General features: G+C 35.3%; 1 protein-coding gene across 1 annotated transcript in view; it reads right to left on the bottom strand.

Annotated features, from left to right (window-relative positions):
• Positions 1-22,155, bottom strand: part of LOC140754597 (glutaredoxin domain-containing cysteine-rich protein CG31559) — a 104,454-nt gene that overhangs the window by 58,837 nt on the left and 23,462 nt on the right. The window contains exon 2 of the mRNA XM_073089641.1: positions 7,394-9,028. Within this exon, the coding sequence (XP_072945742.1) occupies positions 7,394-8,851 (1,458 nt within the window). The 5' untranslated portion in view covers positions 8,852-9,028. The remainder of the gene's footprint in view (positions 1-7,393; positions 9,029-22,155) is intronic.

Below are 22,155 nucleotides of genomic sequence, written 5' to 3'. Positions count from 1 at the left end.
TAAATAAGGCCATACAACTCCATAACTATGTAAAAGCTTACAAAGTAGGCCTAGAGAGAAAACTTCTCGGAAATATTTTGAACCACAACTAGGCGGTAGAATACAAGCCAGTAACACACTTACATGCATTCCGAATATATTATGCAAAATTTACATATTATCATCATCTTGAATGAAAGTTGATACAAAAGTCAAGGCTGTGTTCAAGTTCCGCGAAATAACAATAGTATTACTATAGTATTATTCAAATAATAGATCTATCTAATTGCTTTCTTTATCCGTAATGTGTATGTACGTTTTTTTATACGAGCATGCAGTCCACCTGATAGTCAGTACCTACTGCCGCCCATGAATATTTGTGATCTACCCCAGATAAGATTAGATTCCTACTTGAAGTCGGCTACAGATACGCCGCTACCCCTGAACACAAGTTGAGCACCTGAGTACTGTTATTGGATAGAAATACGATGGTGAAATAGTTTTGGTGGTGGGCCACCGCAGTCGAACCAAATATTCTATCACCTTTAAAATGTCTCATTCTTTTATTGCACCGCCTTTTTTGTCGACAAAGTGGAAACCTTCAAAAGGTAAAGGTAGGTAAAAATTAATAATGTCTGAAATAGCTGAAATTTTCATTTTTCGATATTTCGTGAAACATTGCATAGATAGCTTATTCATCATCATCATCAACAACCCATTACTGACCCACTGCTGGGCACGGGTCTCACAATAAGAAGGATTATGTCATAGTCCAGCGCGCTGGCCAAGTGCGTATTGGTAGACTTCACATACCTTTGAGATTTTTTTATAAATCTGTCAGGTATGCAGGTTTCCTCACGATGTTTTTCTTCACCGTTTAGCAAGTTATAATTAATTTTTAATACGCACATAACTTTGAAAATCAGAGGTGCGTGCCTGGGATTTCAACCTCGGACCCCTCGATCGAGAGGAGTTTCTTAACCACTAGGCTATCACAAGATAATCACATACCGAAAAATGCTGAATAAGTTTTATTGCTAAACTTCGTCTCTAAGCCTTTTTGTTTAACATTTCTCATTTACATATACAAGATATAAATCAAGTTATTCGTCAACTTGCACAACTAATTACCAAATCTATTGCCAATCTGGATCGTGTCAATGTTTACTAGATTTTTTATTCGCATTTTTGCAAACTGGCTTGCTTATGTTTTTATTTATTTATTTATTTATTTATTTATTGCACCTCTATAAAAATAAAAAGATACAATAGGGCAAACTTAATGCCTGATGGCATTCTCTGCCAGTCAACCCTGGGTGGAAGGAGAGAATGGCGGCAGGTGTTAATTATATATACATAAAATAAATTATATTATATTATATATATACATAGATATATATAGTTCAGATATATATCAAAATATATACAAATACATACATATTATATAAACTAAACAATACAGATGATTACGATATTGCAGCGGTGTTTAGAAAATGCTCTCGGACAAGTTTTTTAAACATTGTTTTACTTGGTGCTTTCCTAATATGCACGGGCAGAGCGTTCCAAAGCAGTACTGCCTGAACAGAGAAAGAAAAATGAAAAAAACCACTCGTATGCGGTGGAATATCTGCCCTTAAGTTACGAGACGACCGAAGCATTTTGTCATGGGTTAAGAACCTGTACTGGAAGTAATCCTTGAGGTAAGGAGGAGTATTATTATCATTCAAGATAGAGTAAAGCTGAAAAAGGATTCTAGAGTTACGCCTCTGACGAATAGTAAGCCACTTAAGTTGGTTGCGAAACTGAGATATATGATCATATTTACGAAGGCCAAATATGAATCTGATAGAATTGTTGAGAAGGCGCTCTAGTTTATTCAGAAGTGCTTCGGTTAGATCTGGGTAGCACACGTATGTTTTTGTATTAAACCATTAGTTATCTGTCGCAATTATTAGCATATATGGAATTAGCTAAGGTGGCCTGTTTGAACTGTCACCACATCCGTTCTAGCTTACAGCAGCTTACTTATTGGTTGTGTTCTAAGACCCGTTTTTAATAATCAATCTTTTTAATTTTTATCTATAAAACATATCCACCGAAGTTCAAAAATTGATAATCATGTTGGCAGAAATGGTCAAATGTCGATGTTTGGTATGTAAAACAATAGATAGATTGATTATTAATAATGGGTCTTCTTCGTGCGCCAATGAAATTTGGGATCATTCTAAAAGTTGTTGACGTAAATTTTGCAAACGGTTCGATGTAAAAACTGTTGAATTCAGTTTTGTCGACACATTCAAAGGCGTAAGGTCTACGGTTTAGCTGTCAATCATTCTTCGTCAATCGATATGAGGCGAATATCTTAGTTCTGATGTTGATCGGCTTCAAATATAATCTGTTTGATATGCAGTTGATCCTAAATGTTATGGGTGGCCGTAAACACTTGCCATCAGGTGGAATTCAAGCTCGTTAATTATGCAATGTTATAAAAAACTAATGATAAATTATGGGTAGATTACATGACAGTTTTCCGTTCCAGCTAGTATTACAAATACTTATTTACTTGAAGTTTGAACGACACTTTATCCTTAAAAAAACCGGTTCCTCTGTATTGTTCTGTAGTAAGATTTACAAATGCATTCGAATAATTTGATTCGCGTAATCAGATCATACGTCTATTGTCATTCCATTGTTACTTTTTTAAAACGTCGGTTTCTAACGCTAATAACAAGGCTACCTTTTAGATCTGAAATTTCAAGGAACAACTACTACTACGACACCACAAACACCATGACCACACTTATTTATATCTTACAACAGCATTGTCAAACGCTGTTGTGCTCAGTACCATGAGTTTTTACGTTTTGACAAATATGAATGTTTTGGTATTTGTTTACGTATTGCCCATATAATTTTCAATCAGCGCCCCTAGCGGATTGTATCAGACATATAGTGTCAGTAACGTAAAATTAAATGTCTAAATTGACAAAATGGCGCTTTATGTTTTGTCTCTCTTTTTTGCGAACATGTGAGGCAGACAAAAAGACTTGAGCACTTACTTATTGTTACGTTTACTCAGTCTACTAAAGCAAACGGAACAGAATAATGGATTGGGTGAACGTAACGTAAAATTGTGGGTTGTTATGAAAATTCATGGTAAGGGTACTGGTTTGCAGAGTGTGAGAAGGAGAGACATACACAGCATTCCGATGTAGTCCTCAGAAACCAAGGCATATACTATTAAAAATAATGCAGCTCCACCAATCATACCAATAGAATCATTCTACTTCAAGTTGATTACAGATATCTAGGGAAAGGAACTGCAAGTTAGTTTTTTACTTAAATTGCATAATTTTAAAACAGCCGAATGCCGAATAGCCGAATAATAAGAAAGCCGTATGATTATAAATGTAGCACATTACTCTGAAAATTTAGAAGGTAAACAATATCTCCTGTTTAAATCCAGTATCCATTGAACCGCATGGCGTTCCAAAGAATGAGACATGTGTACGCGCGAAAAGCATTACCCTTGGCATTCGGGTAAAAACAGATTAACATACAGACAATAACTATTAATTATGTATATAGATAAATATAATTGGTGTTATTAAACGACCGTGGTTGTAATTCGTATCGAGTGAATGGGCACTTGTTGGCCAGCGAAGCCAAGGTTGGCACAAACATACGGAAGACACAATGTGTGATTTTTTGTCTGTGGTCGTGCTTATAGATCAACTAGAGCTGTAGCCTGTAACAACAATATATTATGTTAGTCATAAGAATATTTTTTGTAGTATTTGCTTAGTGCTTGAAATTTGGCCTCTCAATCGGCGGATCCGTAATTCGAATCCCAGGCACTTAATATTTTTCAAAGTTATATCCGTATTAGGAACTATTTATCACAATAGGGTACAAAGACCTATAAAGAAGACCTATAAAGGTTAAGGACATACATAAGAAAGCCTACACGGCTGAGAGTCCTAAAAAAATCTCAAAGATAGGTACATATCTTCTATGTGAAGTCCCCTGAATCGCACTTGGTTACCGCAGTGGACTACATCCTTAACCCCTCTTACGATGAGAGGAGATCTGTGCGCAGCAGTCGGACTATGAGTTTACAACTAAAACAAAAAGATAATTATAAATTCGTAGAAGGCTTACTAATGTTAGAGTAAAATGCAATCGCTTTCAAATATAAAACTCATAAGGGAGCTACACAAGCGACAGTTCATGTCGCTTCCTCGCTAGCAACCACCTCCGAGTGTCGTCGATTGTTGCCCATTATCGTCAAATGTCGTTGATTGACTTCCACCTCACCAATTGTTGTCGACTGTCGCCGGTTAGCGTCGACCGTCTCCAATTGTTGTCGTTTGTTGCCGCTTGTCGTCACCACCGGTGAATATCGGCGAGAGTAGTCAGTCACAATCGTTGAGCCGGCGACAAATGGCGATCGTATAATCACTGTTCGTGTTTACAACATTCATGTTTTTGTTATTACCATAATTACGAGGTAAAATCGATATACACCGTTAATTATCTGATTTACTTAACTACAACAGATTCCAAACAACAATGTAAGATTAAAACTGTAATTAAATTTGACTTTATAATTAAGAAATGTATCCGTGTGAAGATTATCATCTCGGAAAGAATTTGAAAAGTGACTGAGTTTAGCTCATACTTTCAGATTCGGTCATTAACTAGTTAGAAGCTACTGTTTGGATTTCGAAAAATGTTAGCTTTTGTTCCGGCTCCGTTTGCTCAATAGTATGCATTTTTTATTAAACAAGACTAAAGTTAAATATTTATTCATATATTTTTATATTCGACATGAAAATAATGAACGAATCGAAGTAATTAAGTTTATTTATTTTATGGTATAATTTTTTTTGGTTTATGACCAATGCCATTGATGCCATTTTTTATATTCTGTTTTTTTGATTCTGATTCTGATTTTTTACTCTGCTTTAGAAGAAGGTTAATTTAAAAAAGAAATAAAGTTTAAAACGGGTCACTTATTAAGTAAGTGATTATAAACGGACCAAGATGTTACCAGATAAGAATTGACGTTATTAAAACAAATAGAAAACTAATAAAAGTGTAGTGCGTTATAATAGTGCAAGAGACATGTCAAAACAACTAAAATGAACACCTTGTAGAACAAGAGTTTTTCAACAATCACATAAGTACAACAAGCGGGTCCCTTATTAACTAAGTGATTATAAACGGACCAAGAAGTCACCAGACGTTATTAAAACAAATAGAAAACTAATAAAAGTGTAGTGCGTTATAATAGTGCAGGAGACATGTCAAACCAATTAAAATGTAGAAACAAACACCATGTAGAACAAGAGTTTCTCAACCTCATAAGTACAAGTAGCTTTGTTCAAAACAACTTGTGTAATGACAATAGCTGATACGCCAACACATCGGTAGTTGGTTATTAACATACGCATTCATTAAACGCAGGAAGACTAACAAGGAACCAAATATAGATCGAACCACAATATAAACCAGAAGTAGAAGCGACGCTATAATTTCCAGAACTAATATGCTTTCTAGTGCTTTCCAACAATAGTGTATGCGCTGGTTCAAACTATTTTTTCTGCAACTCACTTTCTCTCCATCTAGTTTCTTGTTTAGATCGCTGGAACTAAAATGGCTTCCCGCGTCACATATGCAACCTTTAGAGGAAACGATTTTACTTTAATTAGCGTTGGAAAAGCGGAAAATAGGTGGTAATTGCTGAGAATATGCGCTTAACGATCATACGAGATTGTTGCTGATTTCGGATAAGGTGTGATTTTAGGTCATTGATTCTTTCTGGGTTGCGAAATGTATCACCTGTCAGCTAGACACACAAATCTGTCAGTTAACGAGTCAACAGAATCATTTGCTTGCGACATACTCGTTTATTTAATATGGTTTATTTCTTTGTTATTTTTTTTTCTTAAATGTAGACATTTTTTATAATCAAGAAATGAAACCTTTAAAATGTTCACCTGATTATTTGTTTACTTTTCAATCAATTGCCATTATCTCTATTCGCCAGTCCATATCTTACAGTCAATTAACTCGGACCTTATTAAAAGTTACTAAGTCTATTTATATAAATAAAATATGTAAGATACGAATATGTTCTAAGAACATCAAAACCGTAGTCAAATAACGAACGTAGACATGGTTGTCACTCCATAGTCAATACATATACCGGAACCTTCAGCCAGACCGGTATGGTAAGCAGTGAGCCACGCGAGTTGTTTTATATGCATTAGTATAATATATGTAGATATGCAACGCCAATAATGTAATGTTACTTTCTTTCAAACGACAACATTGCGTCACCCACAAAACACAAAGTCAAAATTTCATGGCGATAAACAAAGGACAATGCCCATGAAAGTATGGACCGCCGTCCAGAGTTGCGTCAAATTGAAACTTGTTGTGGACGATGTATAATTAACCAAATACTACCACCAATAATTATTTTTTAGATCAGCACCCGGGTTCTGAAGTTATTTACCGAAATGTTACATAACCTCAAAATCGATAATATCCGACGATAGATTGATGGTCGGTTTTAACTGATAGTAGGTATCTGATAATGTAGTTCGAATAACATATTCCATTTACTTTTAAAGGCAGTAGGTAAAAAAACCTAAAATAATCCTAAAAACCTAAAATAATTAATTCCGAGTATAAAATACCGCCATTTTAATTTTTAAGAACAACAATCAACATTTCGTCTTATTTTATCTTAAATGGAACCGCCTTGTTCAAAGAAACTATTCTGATCGACAAACTATGTAAAAAAATCAAAAAATAATTTTAATATTACTTTCATTTTGATGCATGAGAAAAATCATTAATGAAAAAACTAATAGATCTTATTGAATTCCGAGTATAAAATTCCGCCATTTTAATTTTTAAGAACAACAATCAACATTTCGTCTTATTTTATCTTAAATGGAATCCCCTGTTCGAAGAAACTATTCTGATCGACAAATTATGTAAAAAAATCAAAAAATAATTTTAATATTACTTTCATTTTGACGCATGAGAAAAATCAGTACCAATAATGGGCATTCTCCTTTGCAAAAATAAACTAGCGTTTAAAATATAATACCTATTGTTATTCTATAGACAATGCCAGCTAATCAAGCGTGCACAATCATGAAATATCCGTCAAAAACGTGTTATGTGTCGCAATTAACAAGTGTCAATTGTTTGCACGACAGCTGTTAGCTCCTTGAATTTTCGAACGTGAAGGTTCAGTATTCAGTGCCACTTCCAGTTTCAACGCTATTAAAACGAGAATTGTTACAAACTAGACTACGTGACTTTCAAAACGAAATGACTGTGACCTCTAAAACTGGACGTGTGTAGCAAAAACAGAAATTAAATAGACAATTACCTTAGTCGTGCTCTGTATTTGTAGAAACGTTGCGATTCCGGCTCGCACGCGGTTTTTCACGCCGCGTATCGTTCCCTTCGAGCTCCGGATGGTCGACGGCAACTCCTCACTCTTGTAATCCTTGACTCCCGCAAAGTATTCCACTACAGCATCATCACACACACTAGCACTAGCACTCGTTACCGACACATTGTCGAACTCCTTCTCGTTCAAGTGGAAGTCATAATACTTGTCCGTATCGAAATAATCACTACACACACGTTCCTGTTTCATTTTGTCCGACTTTTTCCGTTCCTCGTAAGTACTCTCGCTAATCAACGGCGTTTTACTCAAGTTCGGCGGTAACGACTCCGCGCCGGCGTTTATCTTCGCCTCACTATTAAACTGCGAAACTAAACGGAACGACGTTAGCGGCGCGCTTTCTTTTGATATATTAGCATTTTCATTAATATTCTGGCTCACTTCCCCGTGTCGGTCGCTGTTTAACTCACTTTCGGTTTCGACCGTGTTGAGTTTCGCTGAGCGGTCTCTAATGTCTTGCAGTAGACCTTGCGGTAGAAAGCTAGCGTCTTTGTTCGTTTTAGTGGTAAACGGCATCTGTGGCGCGGCAGGTGGTTCGAATAGCTTCTTTTCTTTTTTGATAGCGTCTTCGATATGACTTTCATCAGCGTGTACGGATACATTTAACTCGCTGCTGTTTAGTGAATCGCACGATATGTTCGAATCATTATCTTCGAAATCGAGTTCGCCGAGATTTCTTGTTGAACTAATTACTGTGACGGACACGGCTTTCTTCGCGGAATTCGATTTTGACGTCTTCTTTTTGGGCAACGGCGGCGGCGTTCCGTCAAGGTCGCTGCACGTCCCTGAATCTAGGGTATCGCTCGGCGAGCATTGACCGCTAGACATGACCATATTAGTCATAGAATTGACATACGGATTGCAGTAGATGTATGGCGGCTTGTCTACTTTAGACAGATCTTCATTCTCGATAATTTTCGGCCGGTTTTCTTCGACGTTGAGTCTGACTAGGCTGTTATTCTTTTTGCCGGCGTCGTTAATTTTATACGCGTCAAAGTCAACGTCACTTTTGAGATGGACGCTGGATATTTTCGGCGCTTTTGGTTTATCTGCATCCGTGTTTATTCTGATAGTGACTACGTGAGGTCCATTTGCGGTGAGAGCGTCTGCGCCAGGCGTGTTCACGGGTCGATCTGGCTGGGTCGCCGCTATGAATACCGTTGCTGAAGGGGCCTTTGAATTAAGGACAAGCGAGTGCATCGAACTAAGAGAGTCCATGCTGGACCGGCCGTCTATAGCATCGAATCCGTTCACTCTGAGATTGTTATCATCGTTGCTTATCTGCGTAAAAGTAGTCGATCCAGTCCTCTGTTTTACTTTTGGCGGCAGAGGAGGGATGTACTCTAGGTTAGGACGCGTTGTCACCTCTTCCATCATGTCGAAGAGTTAGTAAACCGTCATAATTAGTTAACGGTTCTTCCGCTTGCAACGCAAGTCAGGTGCGACGTGTTAGATAGTGATGGATGAATAAGGCATAATGGTTCCGGTGACCGATCGAGACTGGGTCAATAATCCGCACGAGCGTCCTGATTTTCTTGCGCGCGTTGTTTACACCTGCAACAAGAATTACAGATTAGAAAATTCCACACATTATTACATGTAAATATGCTAAAATATTACTACCTGTATACCTTTAATATTGTAATGTTATCTACATTACAACGTTATAAGTAGTAATCGGGGTTTTGTGTAACATTATTTGAAAATGTATAATAATAAAATTAAATATTATAGAAATTAAACACACGCATTGCAAAATGCATTAAAAATCTTTAATAGGAAGCTCTCTTTGCTATTTTATTATTATAACTTAAGTAACATGTTTTATTACGAATACTTTTCTGTACCATTTACTGTAAAAAACACTATACTTCCTCCTTCACATTCACACAATATTCGTAAGAGTTTTAATGTATATTGGACTTCGACTTACCACCTAAAAATAAAACTATAAGGTAGGTATTACGTAACGTAATTCTTATAAACTGCTATTGCCATCATGTTTACATTAATCGAGAAATTCGAAACGATCGCATTTGTTTCCTTCACGAAATGTTATGCAAGCAAATATAGGAAATATGTCATTAGGCACTAATGTAGAGCAATTTGAGCTAATGTAAATATATCTACTTAGAGGGGCACTACTGAAGCGATAGTAAGTTAATACATGAACGACAGTTTATATCAACGATCGGTGCGAACCGTTGCTGGCGACAGGTGGCTACAGTCAGTGCTTAGAGTCGGTCATTGATCGCAAATGGCAGACGACTATATTCGATAAAGGCCGCTGACGATTGTTGACGACTGCCGGCGACAGCTGACGACAAACAACAAACATAGGCGGTTGTGTGTCTCTGATAACTGACGGCGACAGTCGTTGACGACAGACTGCGACAATTCAGCGAGAGCCGTCGACACGAACAGTCGTTTATACGCTTGGATATAAAGTTATATATAACTGGTATATAAAGTTTAAACTCATTACTTTGTGTAATAGTTCGAGTAAGGTATGCAATATTGCTTGCTACCGCAATAATGGAATGCGTATCAAATAAAATTTCAAACGTGTTATTGTAGGTAAAGTTACATCATTATAATTGTGTTGGATCTAAATATACAAGAAAGAAAGTTATTAATTAGTGAAACACTCAAAATTATGTCCACTAAATTCTCCACTACTAACTTTTTCCGGTTAAAATATCACTAGTTTATCAAATTGTTTTTTACGTTACTAGACGAGCTCGGATTCAAGTCACTACCATATATTAGTATATTGGTGGCTACCATTAAAGACTAAATTTGAATTACTTATGCACGTATACAAGTAATTTCTATCTTCATCATCATTATCATCCCATCTCTGTCTCACTTCTGAGCACGGTTTTCCTCTCAGAGTTAGGAGGATTAGGCCATAGTCCACCGCGCTGGACAAGTACGTACTCGTAGACTTCACATACATTTAAATTTTTTATAATATATCTTAGGTAGGTTCACGATGTTTTCCTTCACCGTTGTCTATCTTATTCCACATCATAGATTAGTAAAGATTACTCTCTCTTAACAAGAAAATGTACCCAGTTTTGAGAATTGAAATACTTGCGTAAAAAAGTTTTGCCACGTCTCCGTGCTAAAATATCCCTAAAATATTCGAAATAATTATTTATTTATTATGTAAATTCATGTAAATTACGCAGTATTAGTTATTTATTCGTAAATTGTCTCAAAAAATGTGTTTATTTGTCAAAAATTCAAAAAAAGAACTTACGATAATAAGCCGTTTGTGGCTTCATTCAATTTCAAGGTGGCGAAGTATCTTTACTAATCTATGTTCCACATTAAAACTTATAGCAATGGAACTATGAAGTTATCCTTGCCATAACGGGTTTTAAGGGCCGGTGCTATGCAAAGAAACTATGCAAGGTATGTTGTTGTACTAATTATACCCAAATACAGTTGAAGGTAGTTGTGGTTATACCTTATTAACGCCACACCTATTTCTGTCTAATATCATCAGTGTTAGCGATGCTGTGTTCTGGTTTGAAGGCTGTGGTAAGGGAGACGTACTTATCCGAGGCGTTCTACTTAGTCCTCAGTACCCTTAGTATGAGATTTTACGTTTTTACAAAAATGACTGTTTTTGTATTTGTTTACGTATTTCCCATACATTTTCATACAGTCCGCTAGGGGATTGGAAATGTATGGGCAAATACGTAAAGAAATACAAAAACAGACATTTTTGTAAAAACGTAAAAGCTCATACTAAGGGTACAGGGGTTGTAACAAATCTATGGCCAACTGTAGGTAGGATTTAATCTTATTTGTAGTTGATTACAAATTTCCATGGGCGGGAGTAGTCATTTACCACCACGTGGACTGAATGCTTTTTTTTATACCTAATATAAGAGTAGCAGACGAGCATGCACTCCACCTTATGGTAAGTGGCTACTGCCGCCCATGGACATCTGTAATCAACCCCAGATAGGATTAGATATTCCTACCTGAGGTCGGCCACAGATGCGCCGCTACCCCTGAGGACTAAGCTGGAACGCCTCGGAAAAGTCTGTCTCCCTTACCACACCCTTCCAACCGGAACACAGCAGCGCCTAACACTGCTGTTATTAGGTAAAAATAGGTGTTATTAGTCAAATAAAATAAACAAATCTATTGCATAATTGAAACAATTATGAGTTCTACCACCTTAAATGAAATTACAGGCAAATTTAACGGGACTATGATGACAATATTACGTTAAACCATGGAAATAGTTATGGTACCAACTAGATTGTAAAATTGCTTACATAATTTTATAACCATTACTATTACATTTCGATTCATTTTATAAATTGAAGTTTCAATTAATATATTTTTCGTCGGTCTGGTTTATAAAGGTGTTTTAAAGACATACTTATACGAACCCGTGTATTTATTTATTTGGTTTGCCAATGGTTACATCACATACTATAATAACATAACACATGTACGCGTATCTTAAGCCAAATCAAAACACAGCATGCATGTATATTATAACTAAGCCTTCAGGATTAGCAACTTGTTACGTTTAGTCCATAGGCTACAGTGACCTCTTCCCAATAAGGTGTACCTACTTCATCCTTGTTTCTTACTTCAAGTTAAGAATGTAGATAAAATATCTTTTTTTTATATATTTAGATAGGATTAGATATTCCTACCTGAGGTCGGCCACAAATGCGCCGCTACCCCTGAGGACTAAGCTGGAATGCCTCGAAAAAGTATGTCTCCCTTACCACATCCTTCAAAACGGAACACAGCAGCGCCTAACACTACTGTTATTAGGCAGAAATAGGTGTGGGGGTGGTGCCGCCGGAGTCGAACCACAAAGGGTTCTACTACTTTGAAAACACTTAAACACAGTTACAATCAATAGCTACATAGTTGCATAAACTACTGAGTATGTTTGTAAAGTTATCTCAAAAATGTTTATACAAATCGACACGTAGTCGGAAGAATGTGTCAGATAATTTTCTCTTAAGTCATTTGGCCTATATTTCAATCAGTCTTTCATCAAAGCAATAAACCGCGTTCTCGGAACAAATCGTTTATTTACAGCGAAACATCTTAATTAAAGTCGTTTTCTTAGCGCTGGCGAGTAAGCGAGATGCAAATAAAGTTAGTTATACGAGTACTCAGAATGCTAATAACAGACAATTTGAGATATCTTAAACTGTAATAGGATTATTGGGACGGGATCATTTAACGCCCATTGTTAATAATCAATCAGTCGAATGTTTTTCTTACCAAATATCGACATTTAAGAATAGTTTTACGACCATGTTTCAGAGTCAAATATGTATAACAAAACACGTAACACGTTCGATACATAAATAATCATCAACATTATTTTTTTGTATCATTATTAATCCAGTTTATTTTAATAATTTTATTCGCATTGACGCAATATTTCAAATATTCATACTGCATTCTTTAGGTTTGGTAGTTTTTGCGACGGATCGCCTAACGCAAAGAGAGGGTATTGATATTGGCCGTAATCTCATAGTATATCGCTTATGTAACATTTCATCTCTACACGTCCTTAGTACGACAAGTCCTTACGCACGTGTAAGTACTCAGCTATTGCAAACAGTTACAAAATCGCACAAATTGATCGCTAAATGAATAACACGAAAAAAACACTTTCCCTTTTTTAAGTATCGCGTCGAATTGAATTTTCTAACGAATTCTTTCGAACAGAACATTCGTCTCTCGCTGCGTAATTACGTGTTGATAGCAATCTTATGTAACATTTCATCTCTACACGTCCTTAGTACGACAAGTCCTTACGCACGTGTAAGTACTCAGCTATTGCAAACAGTTACAAAATCGCACAAATTGATCGCTAAATGAATAACACGAAAAAAACACTTTCCCTTTTTTAAGTATCGCGTCGAATTGAATTTTCTAACGAATTCTTTCGAACAGAACATTCGTCTCTCGCTGCGTAATTACGTGTTGATAGCAATCTAATAGAGATGGAATTTTAACGCGGATAAATTTAAACAGTAAATTCATTAGTCATTACGTATTTGTGATCGGTGTAATTTTGTATTTTAAATTTTGTATAATTAACAAAAAAATAGTTTGTGTATGAAACATAGATTAATTGTTAAAATTAACAAAGAAGTGCATAAAATATACTTAGTTCTTTATTATCACGACTTTTTAAAGTTTTGTTTGTTTTATTTATATAATTCTAGAAAATTTATTTATGACTTATCACGTTATTTGAGTTCGATTTAAATCCTTTTCGTAACAACATCATTAGGTTATTACAGTTTTAATGTTTCTAAATATTTTCGTAGATACAAAACTCACTGTAACTTTTGTATTTTTTTTCTAATGATCATTGTTTTCCATTCTATCGTAAAAAGCATTCACGGGCCAATTGTAAGCAAAAAATTGTTCAAGTGCAAGTCGAGCTCGCACAAGGAGGGTTCTGTACGACCATTTTTTAAATTATTATCTGTTAATATACAGATATTGAAGTACACGCATTGTGAAAATTTTATTTGTCGACGTTTCAAAAGTTTATCGTTAAACGAAGAAAAATAGCGGTTTCTTGTATCGCGGCCCCATTATTTTTTTTTATTTCAGCTCAACTTTTCTCAACACAACTTTATTATTTTTAGTATTTGTTATTATGGTGGTCACCATTATACATACTCTGTAAAATTTTCAAGTGTCTATCTAACGGCTCAGGAGATAGAGCCTTGTGACAGACGGACAAACGGACAGACAGCGGAGACTTAGTAACAGGGTTCCGTTTTTACCTTTCGATCACGGAACCCAAAAAAAGTAACCACTATAGTTGACTTACATAAATTGAACAAAAGCTACTTATCTAATGTTACACCATCAGTTTTTTGTTAACAAACATTGGCGATTTTATTTATTGTACAATACAATACAAATGTAAACAGTTTATTTACGAGATAAAGAATAATGTCACGTACACAATACTGTTTGACGAACATATTTTTGTTTAGATAAAGTTTCGATATTATTTTATTGATAATTCATATTCTTCATACTTGTCACAGGCGTTCCAATTTAGTTTTCAAGAGTAGCAACACATCTGTGAACGGCTTCATGTAGATACCTATGATGTTCTACATAGATTTGGTTACAGTTGTCCATGGGCGGTAGTGGTTACATACCTGCCATCTTTTAAAGGTGGTAGAATCTTTGATGGTTTGACACAGGCACCATTTCCTCACTTGTCTGTCTCGTAATGGAAGTTTTGAGCATTGCTATTTTCCGCTCTGAAGGGTGTGGTAAGACATACCCGAGGCATTCCAACTTACTTAGTCCACAGACTAGCAACAGATCAACCTTAGGTAGGAATCTGATTTTATCTGGGGTTGATAACAGATGTTAATGGGCGGCAGTCTCACCATCAGGTGGACTGCATGCTCGTTTGCTACTTCTGTATGATAAAAAACATTTCATTATGGCAAGTTTTCACAACGTGTATCACTTATGAATATCTCCATAAAACATCAATACATTATCTTGACGTATAAAATCCAAGATGATACGTAGTATAATATTCCTATAAATATGATCGCTTCAGTGAAATCTATACTTCATACAGTTTCATGCGTGACACCTAAATATGTGTATTTACATAACTGGGCATGTAAATGCATTGAATGCATTACAGTAAACGACAAAGTGTCACGATAGTGATATGCTGTGCACTGCACGTGAGTTACTCGGAAGTATAACATATTTTGCAGTAAGTTGCGTGTTTTATAAACACGGGCATTTAACTGGCTTTGTAAACAGAGTAAAGGACAGGAAAGTGATAATAATCAAAGGATTTGTACGAATCGTAGAAATTAAAAAAATATTTACTACGGCTTTATGAAAATGTTAATGCTGTTTTTGAAATTTTAAAATACCGTTGTAAAGGAAACAATATGAGTAGAATTGGATAACAGAACAGATTAAAAGGGAATTGAAATTTTAACACCAATGTATATTAATACCAGTAAATTACATGGAATTATACACATTAAATTGTGAACCTTATTTTTAGGAGTCAGTTACGCAATCGATAAGTAACGCAATATTCGCGACGAAGACGAATATTATTAATTAAGAAGATATTATTGATACTCTGTCACATGACTAAAAAAGCAATTTAAATTTTACGGCCCAAACAATGAGTTTCAATTAATACAGACAACTAAAATAATTGGAATACAAATCAAATGTAAAAGGCGTGACTAAATCCCATGCGATCGGTATATCATAAAATAATTATAGCCACAACAAAGAAAAACTTAAGGTTTCGGCCGTCAATCACACGACCAATAAATGTCGTGTGCCTTATTCTCATTGACAAGTAATAGTGATGTGACAAGGTTTATCGAATGGCATAATATTACTCGATACGAAAAAACCAAAAAGTTAAATTTGATAGTGGTAGAACCCTTTGTGGTTCAACTCCGGCGGCACCACCGCCACACCTATTTCTGCCTAATAACAGCAGTGTTTACGCGCTGCTGTGTTCCGTTTTGAAGGGTGTGGTCAGGGAGATATACTTTTCCGAGGCGTTCCAACTTAGTCCTCAAGGGTAGCGGCGCATCTGTGGCCGACCTCAGGCAGGAATCTAATCTAATCTAAATCTAATTGTATCTGGGGTTGATTACAGATGTCCATGGGCGGCAGTAGCCACTTACCATCAGGTGGACTGTATGCTCGTCTGCTACTCCTATATTACATAAAAAAAACAGAAATAAGACGAAATTATCACCTTTGCTAAGAGTGAAGCATTGCTTTAATTGGTCTAATTTCTACATAATTAAGTACAATACATTTGCGATTTTTCGTATCAAATCTTCAACTGGTAATATAATTTAATACTTGATTACCAGATTATTAAGGTACAGTATAGGTAGTTGCAAAGGTATTGTTGCTAATTCGGTAACGAGACACATTTTTATTTTATAATAATGAAAAAAGAAAAACTCCAATTAACTAGAATATTAACTCCAAAAAAGTTGTTCAAATGTACTGTACTCGTATAATATTTTTTGTAATATCGATAACATAGTACACCACTATAACGCAATTACAATATCTTTTAACGTCTAACAACCGAAACGACATTGATAATTCCAGCAAAACATAGATACAACTGATTTTCTGATAGATTTATCAATCAAAATATTGTAAACCGTCAATTTAAGAAAATATTTTGGTCGTCCTGTGCCGTTAGTATGTTTTTACGTTTTTATAAAAAATACTGTTTTTGTATTTTTTACGTATTTGCCCACACATTTTCAATCAACGCCCCTAGCGGACTGTATCGGTACTGATTGGAAATGTATGGGAAATACGTAAACGAATACAAAAACAGTTATTTTTTTGTTAAAACGTAAAAAGTCATACAAAGGGTACTACTGTTCTTTATTATTAATTGACTATTGATTTTTTCTTTTTTATAATGAAATACGAAATTTAAATATCTATTGAATGGTTAATCTTCGGAACAAGGAAGTACTAACATGCAATTAATAGTTATATACGAGTACCTATAAAAATATCTAAGAGATTCGTGGTATTTCCGTCAGTACGTACGTTTATTGATTGCTTACAAATTTTATTGATTGTAAGCTATAAAACATAGATGTGTTTAGAAAACTGGATAGATACGACGTATTGAATTATTTATGTAGAAGTTTCTCTTATATTAAAAGTAGGTTTTTACAAACTTAACTTTAAAATTATAGATAATTATTATAGAAACAAAACTCGACCGCGGACAAATTTATTCTATGTCATTTCTACAGTTCAACAACCACAATTCATAATATCTTAAAATTCATTAAGCCGTCAATAATATATCATCATCATTATCAACCCATTACTGTCCCACTGCTGGGCACGGGTCTCCTCTCATAATGAGAGGGATTAGGCCATAGACCACCGCGCTGGCCAAGTGCGTATTGGTAGACTTCACATACCTTTGAGATTTTTTTTAAATCTCTCAGGTGTGCAGATTTCCTCACTATGTTTTCATTCACCGTTTAGAAAGTGATAATTAATTTCTAATACGCAGATAGCTTTGAAAAAGCAGAGGCCTGGGATTTGAACCTGAGACCTCTCGTTCGAGTGGCCGAGTTTCTTTACCATTAGGCTATCACTGCTTTTTAATGCAATAAGATATACATACATGTATTCTTGAAAAACGCATATATGCTCAAAAAAAATACCTTCCACAGTTGAACAAAAAACACAAGGGCTTCAAAGTATTATAAAGCAAACAGCACATAGTGCCTAATTACGTATGTTCCAAGATATAATGTCTATATGATTGCTATTATGAGATTCTAATCGTCGGGCTGTGGCCTTTCGAATCGGATCCCGACATTTAGAGGTAAAGTCGCGGAGTCAAGGCCGTAGGATGCGCATGCGACGATGGCCGATCCACTGCGTAGGTGCGTTTATATAGAAGCTGAATGATAAAGTAAGTGCGATTATCACTAGTTTTAACATTTATGTTAAATGTTATATAGCTTTATAAACTCCATTTAAAATGAAGTGTTAATTTGAACCATTTCATGTTTGTGTGTGTGTTTATGTTCATTATGTTTGCTGTATGCTAATGCGGGTTTGTTTAATAAAAGTTGTGAAAATTTTCGAAATTACAGAATATACAGCGAATATAAGTAGACCAAAATGATACAGTGGTTATGAGCCTGACGTGCGACAAGTTCTGGGTTCGATTCCGGGTCAAACAGAAATGTTAAATGTGGATTGTATTTTCACCCTGGGTGTTCAGTGTTTGTGTATTCGTCTTGGCGTGTATTAAATTAAAAAGATAATTTCTAGCTTTCTTGTCATTAAAACTACTTTTGTTCGTAAGTATTTATAAAATGCTTTTGTTCGTAAGTATTTATACATGTACATTTGAAGGTGATAGAACCCTTAGTGATTCGACTCCGGCGGCGCCACCGCCACACCTATTTCTACATAATAACAGCAGTGTTAGGCGCTGCTGTGTTCCGGTTTGAAGGGTGTGGTAAGAGATACAGACTTTTCCGAGGCGTTCCAGCTTAGTCCTCAGGGGTAGCGGCGCATTTGTGGCCGACCTCAGGTAGGAATATCTAATCCTATCTGGGGTTGATTACAGATGTTCATGGGCGGCAGTAGCCATTTACCATGCTCGTCTGCTACTCCTATATTATAAAAAAGAATGTATTGTATACTTATCTTCAGAATTAAAGATTCCAACGCAAGATTTCAAACTTTAACTATTATGTAACTGATCACGCCCTAATTTGCAAATTAATTACTTAAATGTTTAAGAGCGAGCAATATGTTGCCACCGATTGAGAAACATTTTAAATTAATTGTTATTTTATGATGTTATATGCGTAATACGGATTAAATGAGTTTTATTGCTACGATGCAATTCTTTAAGGCACATTTTACTCAAAAAATATTTTTTCGGGTTCCGTATTCAAATGGTAAAAATGGAACCCTATTACTAAGCGCCCGATATATGTCTGTTTGTTCGTCTTTCACAGTGCTCTCTCTTGAACCGTAATAGATAACAAGTTGATTTTTACAAATTATGTAAAAGTGTAGCCGCTTTATCAAAAAAGCTTGAAAATAAATGGTGGTCGCTATACAATAAACCGTCATTTTTTGGCGTGTTTCGCTTAATCTATGGAACTGAATAGTTCACATTTCCACAATGGATTTACTTCCATGATTGCTATACAAACATGAAAACAAATTCTAAAATATGAAACCAAATACCTACTTAAATTAAAAAAATACAAAAAACATGGTGGTACGGAACTCTCCGTGTTTGATTTCGCCTTGCACTTCGCCAATTATGAAATAAATAATGGATTAACAAGTGGAATCAGAGTTCCGTACCAAAACATTTCTCCGTTTCACATTACATGTGTGGTGGCCTTATTTGGGGAGAGACTCGTGCCCAGTTGTAAGAAATAAAAACATTGTAAGCATTTGAAAGGTAGAGATAGTGTGGTTCGACCGGGTGGTACAACCACACCCATTTCTTGAAGCAGTTCCGTGTTTCGGTGGGAAAGTGTGGATGAAGGTTAACTTACATATGAGGGAGTCATCTTCGTACCTACTCAGGACTGGCAACGTATCTGTGATCGGTTTTAGGTAGAATCTTTTTAATCTGGAGTCTGGGAGAGATCACTCATCATCAGATGATCTGCAATTTTCGTTTGCTTCTATAGTTTTATAAAAAATACACTTACATTTAATGAAAACCGTGCCCCATTTTTTGACCGACTTTCCAAAGGAAGAGAGGTTATTTAAAAAAAACAAGCAAGCAACTAGTTTGATCTTAAATGGTCACTGTCGGAGACAAATATAGGATTAGAATCCTACTTATAATATAGGTAAGTTACTACCTAACTGCTAACATCTTTGCCACACCACCAAAGACGAAAGAAGTTACCTAGAATCTTCTTAATAATATATTACTTGGCGGTCACTCGGTCCATGGGTCGCAATGACCACTTAACTGCAAGCTGCATTAGAAAAAAAAACAGTGAGTCACCTACACACTTACGTCTATCTACCTGAACAGTTTTTGTGATAGATTTATCTGCGGACCCTTTTAGCCATAAATTAGTAGAAGCCGCTAATAGTGGTTTGGTTGTAAAAACGTTAAAAGCATGTCGTATCAAATCAAACGCAACCTGAGACTAAAATAATATTAGACTAAGTCTAGGGAGTCAAAACATTCTCATAAAGAAAATTATGAAAAAATATGAGGATTTAAAATTATCTTTACTAAATCAAATAATTAATTCCTTGTTTTTTATTTTTCTTTTGAATACGAAATGAAATCTTAGATGTATCTTAGTAGTTGTTCTATACCTTGTAAATATAACGATATTAAACGCTTAGTAAAAAAAACTAAACGCTATTATGTGACGTTAAATGACGTCAATTTTTTATGGCGCTCCAAGTTATTTATAATAATAAAATTATTTTTCAAAGGTATAATTGTGCCAAGCGTAGTCTAATTTTTTTATCTCGGACCTCAAATTATTGTGTTTTACCAAATTTGGTTTACCTCATTTTATAATTGGGTCAATCCAACTTATTTTATCCATCTTTGCAGATGAACACAACCACGGTGGTCCGGTTTCGTATAGAAAGCGCCTCTGACTTTTCGAAATTATGTGCATTTTAGAAATTAGTGAACCAACCAGTATTATAACTGAGTTAAAGGTATTATGAACTTAGATTACATATTGATTTCAATTAACCTTGTGAACGTATGACTAACTATTAAGTCATGTGCCACCTATAATCATGACTTGAAGTAAATAACTAAGTTATTTTGTAATTGATTAAGGTAGTGTCTACAAGACGTATACGTTGTAGTATTTTGTCATTTAGATGATTTTTGTAGAAGTTAAACATAGATTAGTAAAGATTACTCGTTCCTAACAAGAAAATGTAACCTTTTGACAATTGTCATTATCAATTATTTTCGTGTTTGAAAAATATTAAAAAAATGCAGTTTTTAGATCGTTTACGAATGAAACGATATTTCTTCGCACTTTTTCTTGGATTTCGTGTCTTAACTGCACAAGTCGGCATTGTTCCCCGTAAATTACACCATGACAGCCATTAAATGGCTGACAGAATTGTCAGCTGTTTAAGTCAATTTAATGGCTTCCTTCAATTACAAGGCTAGATATTTATACTTATCTATGCAGTTAAAGCAGAAATTCACGTCAGCACATACCCTCAGATGGACTGCATGCTCGTCTGCTACTTATATATAAGAAGTATATGAGTTTCTAATCATATACAATTCACACGGATATATGTATATAACTCTATCCATATTAAATACGAGGTCTACATTATAAGCTGTAAATAGGCAATTACATTACAACTTAGATTATACGTGTTCACCTTCAGACGGCCGACATAGACTTTCCAAGCGATCTCGTTTTCCATTAAAGAAATATGCTATGTTGTTGGCGAGTGATGGGATTAGTTGTTTTGGATCTTGTTTAAAATAATCACAAATTATTTCATATTCCAGAATCAAAAGTAAATATAATTAGAAATGTTATTCACTAAATGTGAACATTGTTTGTGTGAGTACGAGTATGTTTTGTGTGTGTAGACTTAATGAACAGACTAATATGTGCTTGATTTCAGCCAGTTTGAATATATCAATTAATGTTTTCTTTCTGGATTGTTCAATCTATATTGTTAAGAAGATTTGTTGTTTATCTAAATATATATAACTCAAAAGTGACTGACTGACATAGTGATCTATCAACGCACAGCCCAAACCACTGGACGGATCGGGCTGAAATTTGGCATGCAGGTAGATGTTATGACGTAGGCATCCGCTAAGAAAGGATTTTGATCAATCTACCCCCAAGGGGATAAAATAGGGGATGAAAGTTTGTATAAATCTTCTTAGTTAATAATATTACTTCGTAACGCGAGCGAAGCCGCGGGCAAAAGCTCGTTTCATATATGTTTTCTAGCCAAAATATTGTGGAACAGTAATAATAAACCGTCAAAGATTAACACTCAATAATTTTAATAATGAGAAAAGCTACGCAAAAAAACCTAATATGAATATTGCAATACCTACTTCAAAATTATTT

This window comes from Epargyreus clarus, unplaced genomic scaffold, assembly GCF_041222505.1.
Source record: "Epargyreus clarus isolate Ecla_fem2 unplaced genomic scaffold, WU_Ecla_fem_2.2 ptg000029l, whole genome shotgun sequence".
In the NCBI taxonomy this organism is placed as follows: domain Eukaryota; kingdom Metazoa; phylum Arthropoda; class Insecta; order Lepidoptera; family Hesperiidae; genus Epargyreus; species Epargyreus clarus.
Note: the sequence above shows the minus strand (reverse complement) of the source record. Positions and strands in the feature narration are given on the sequence as shown.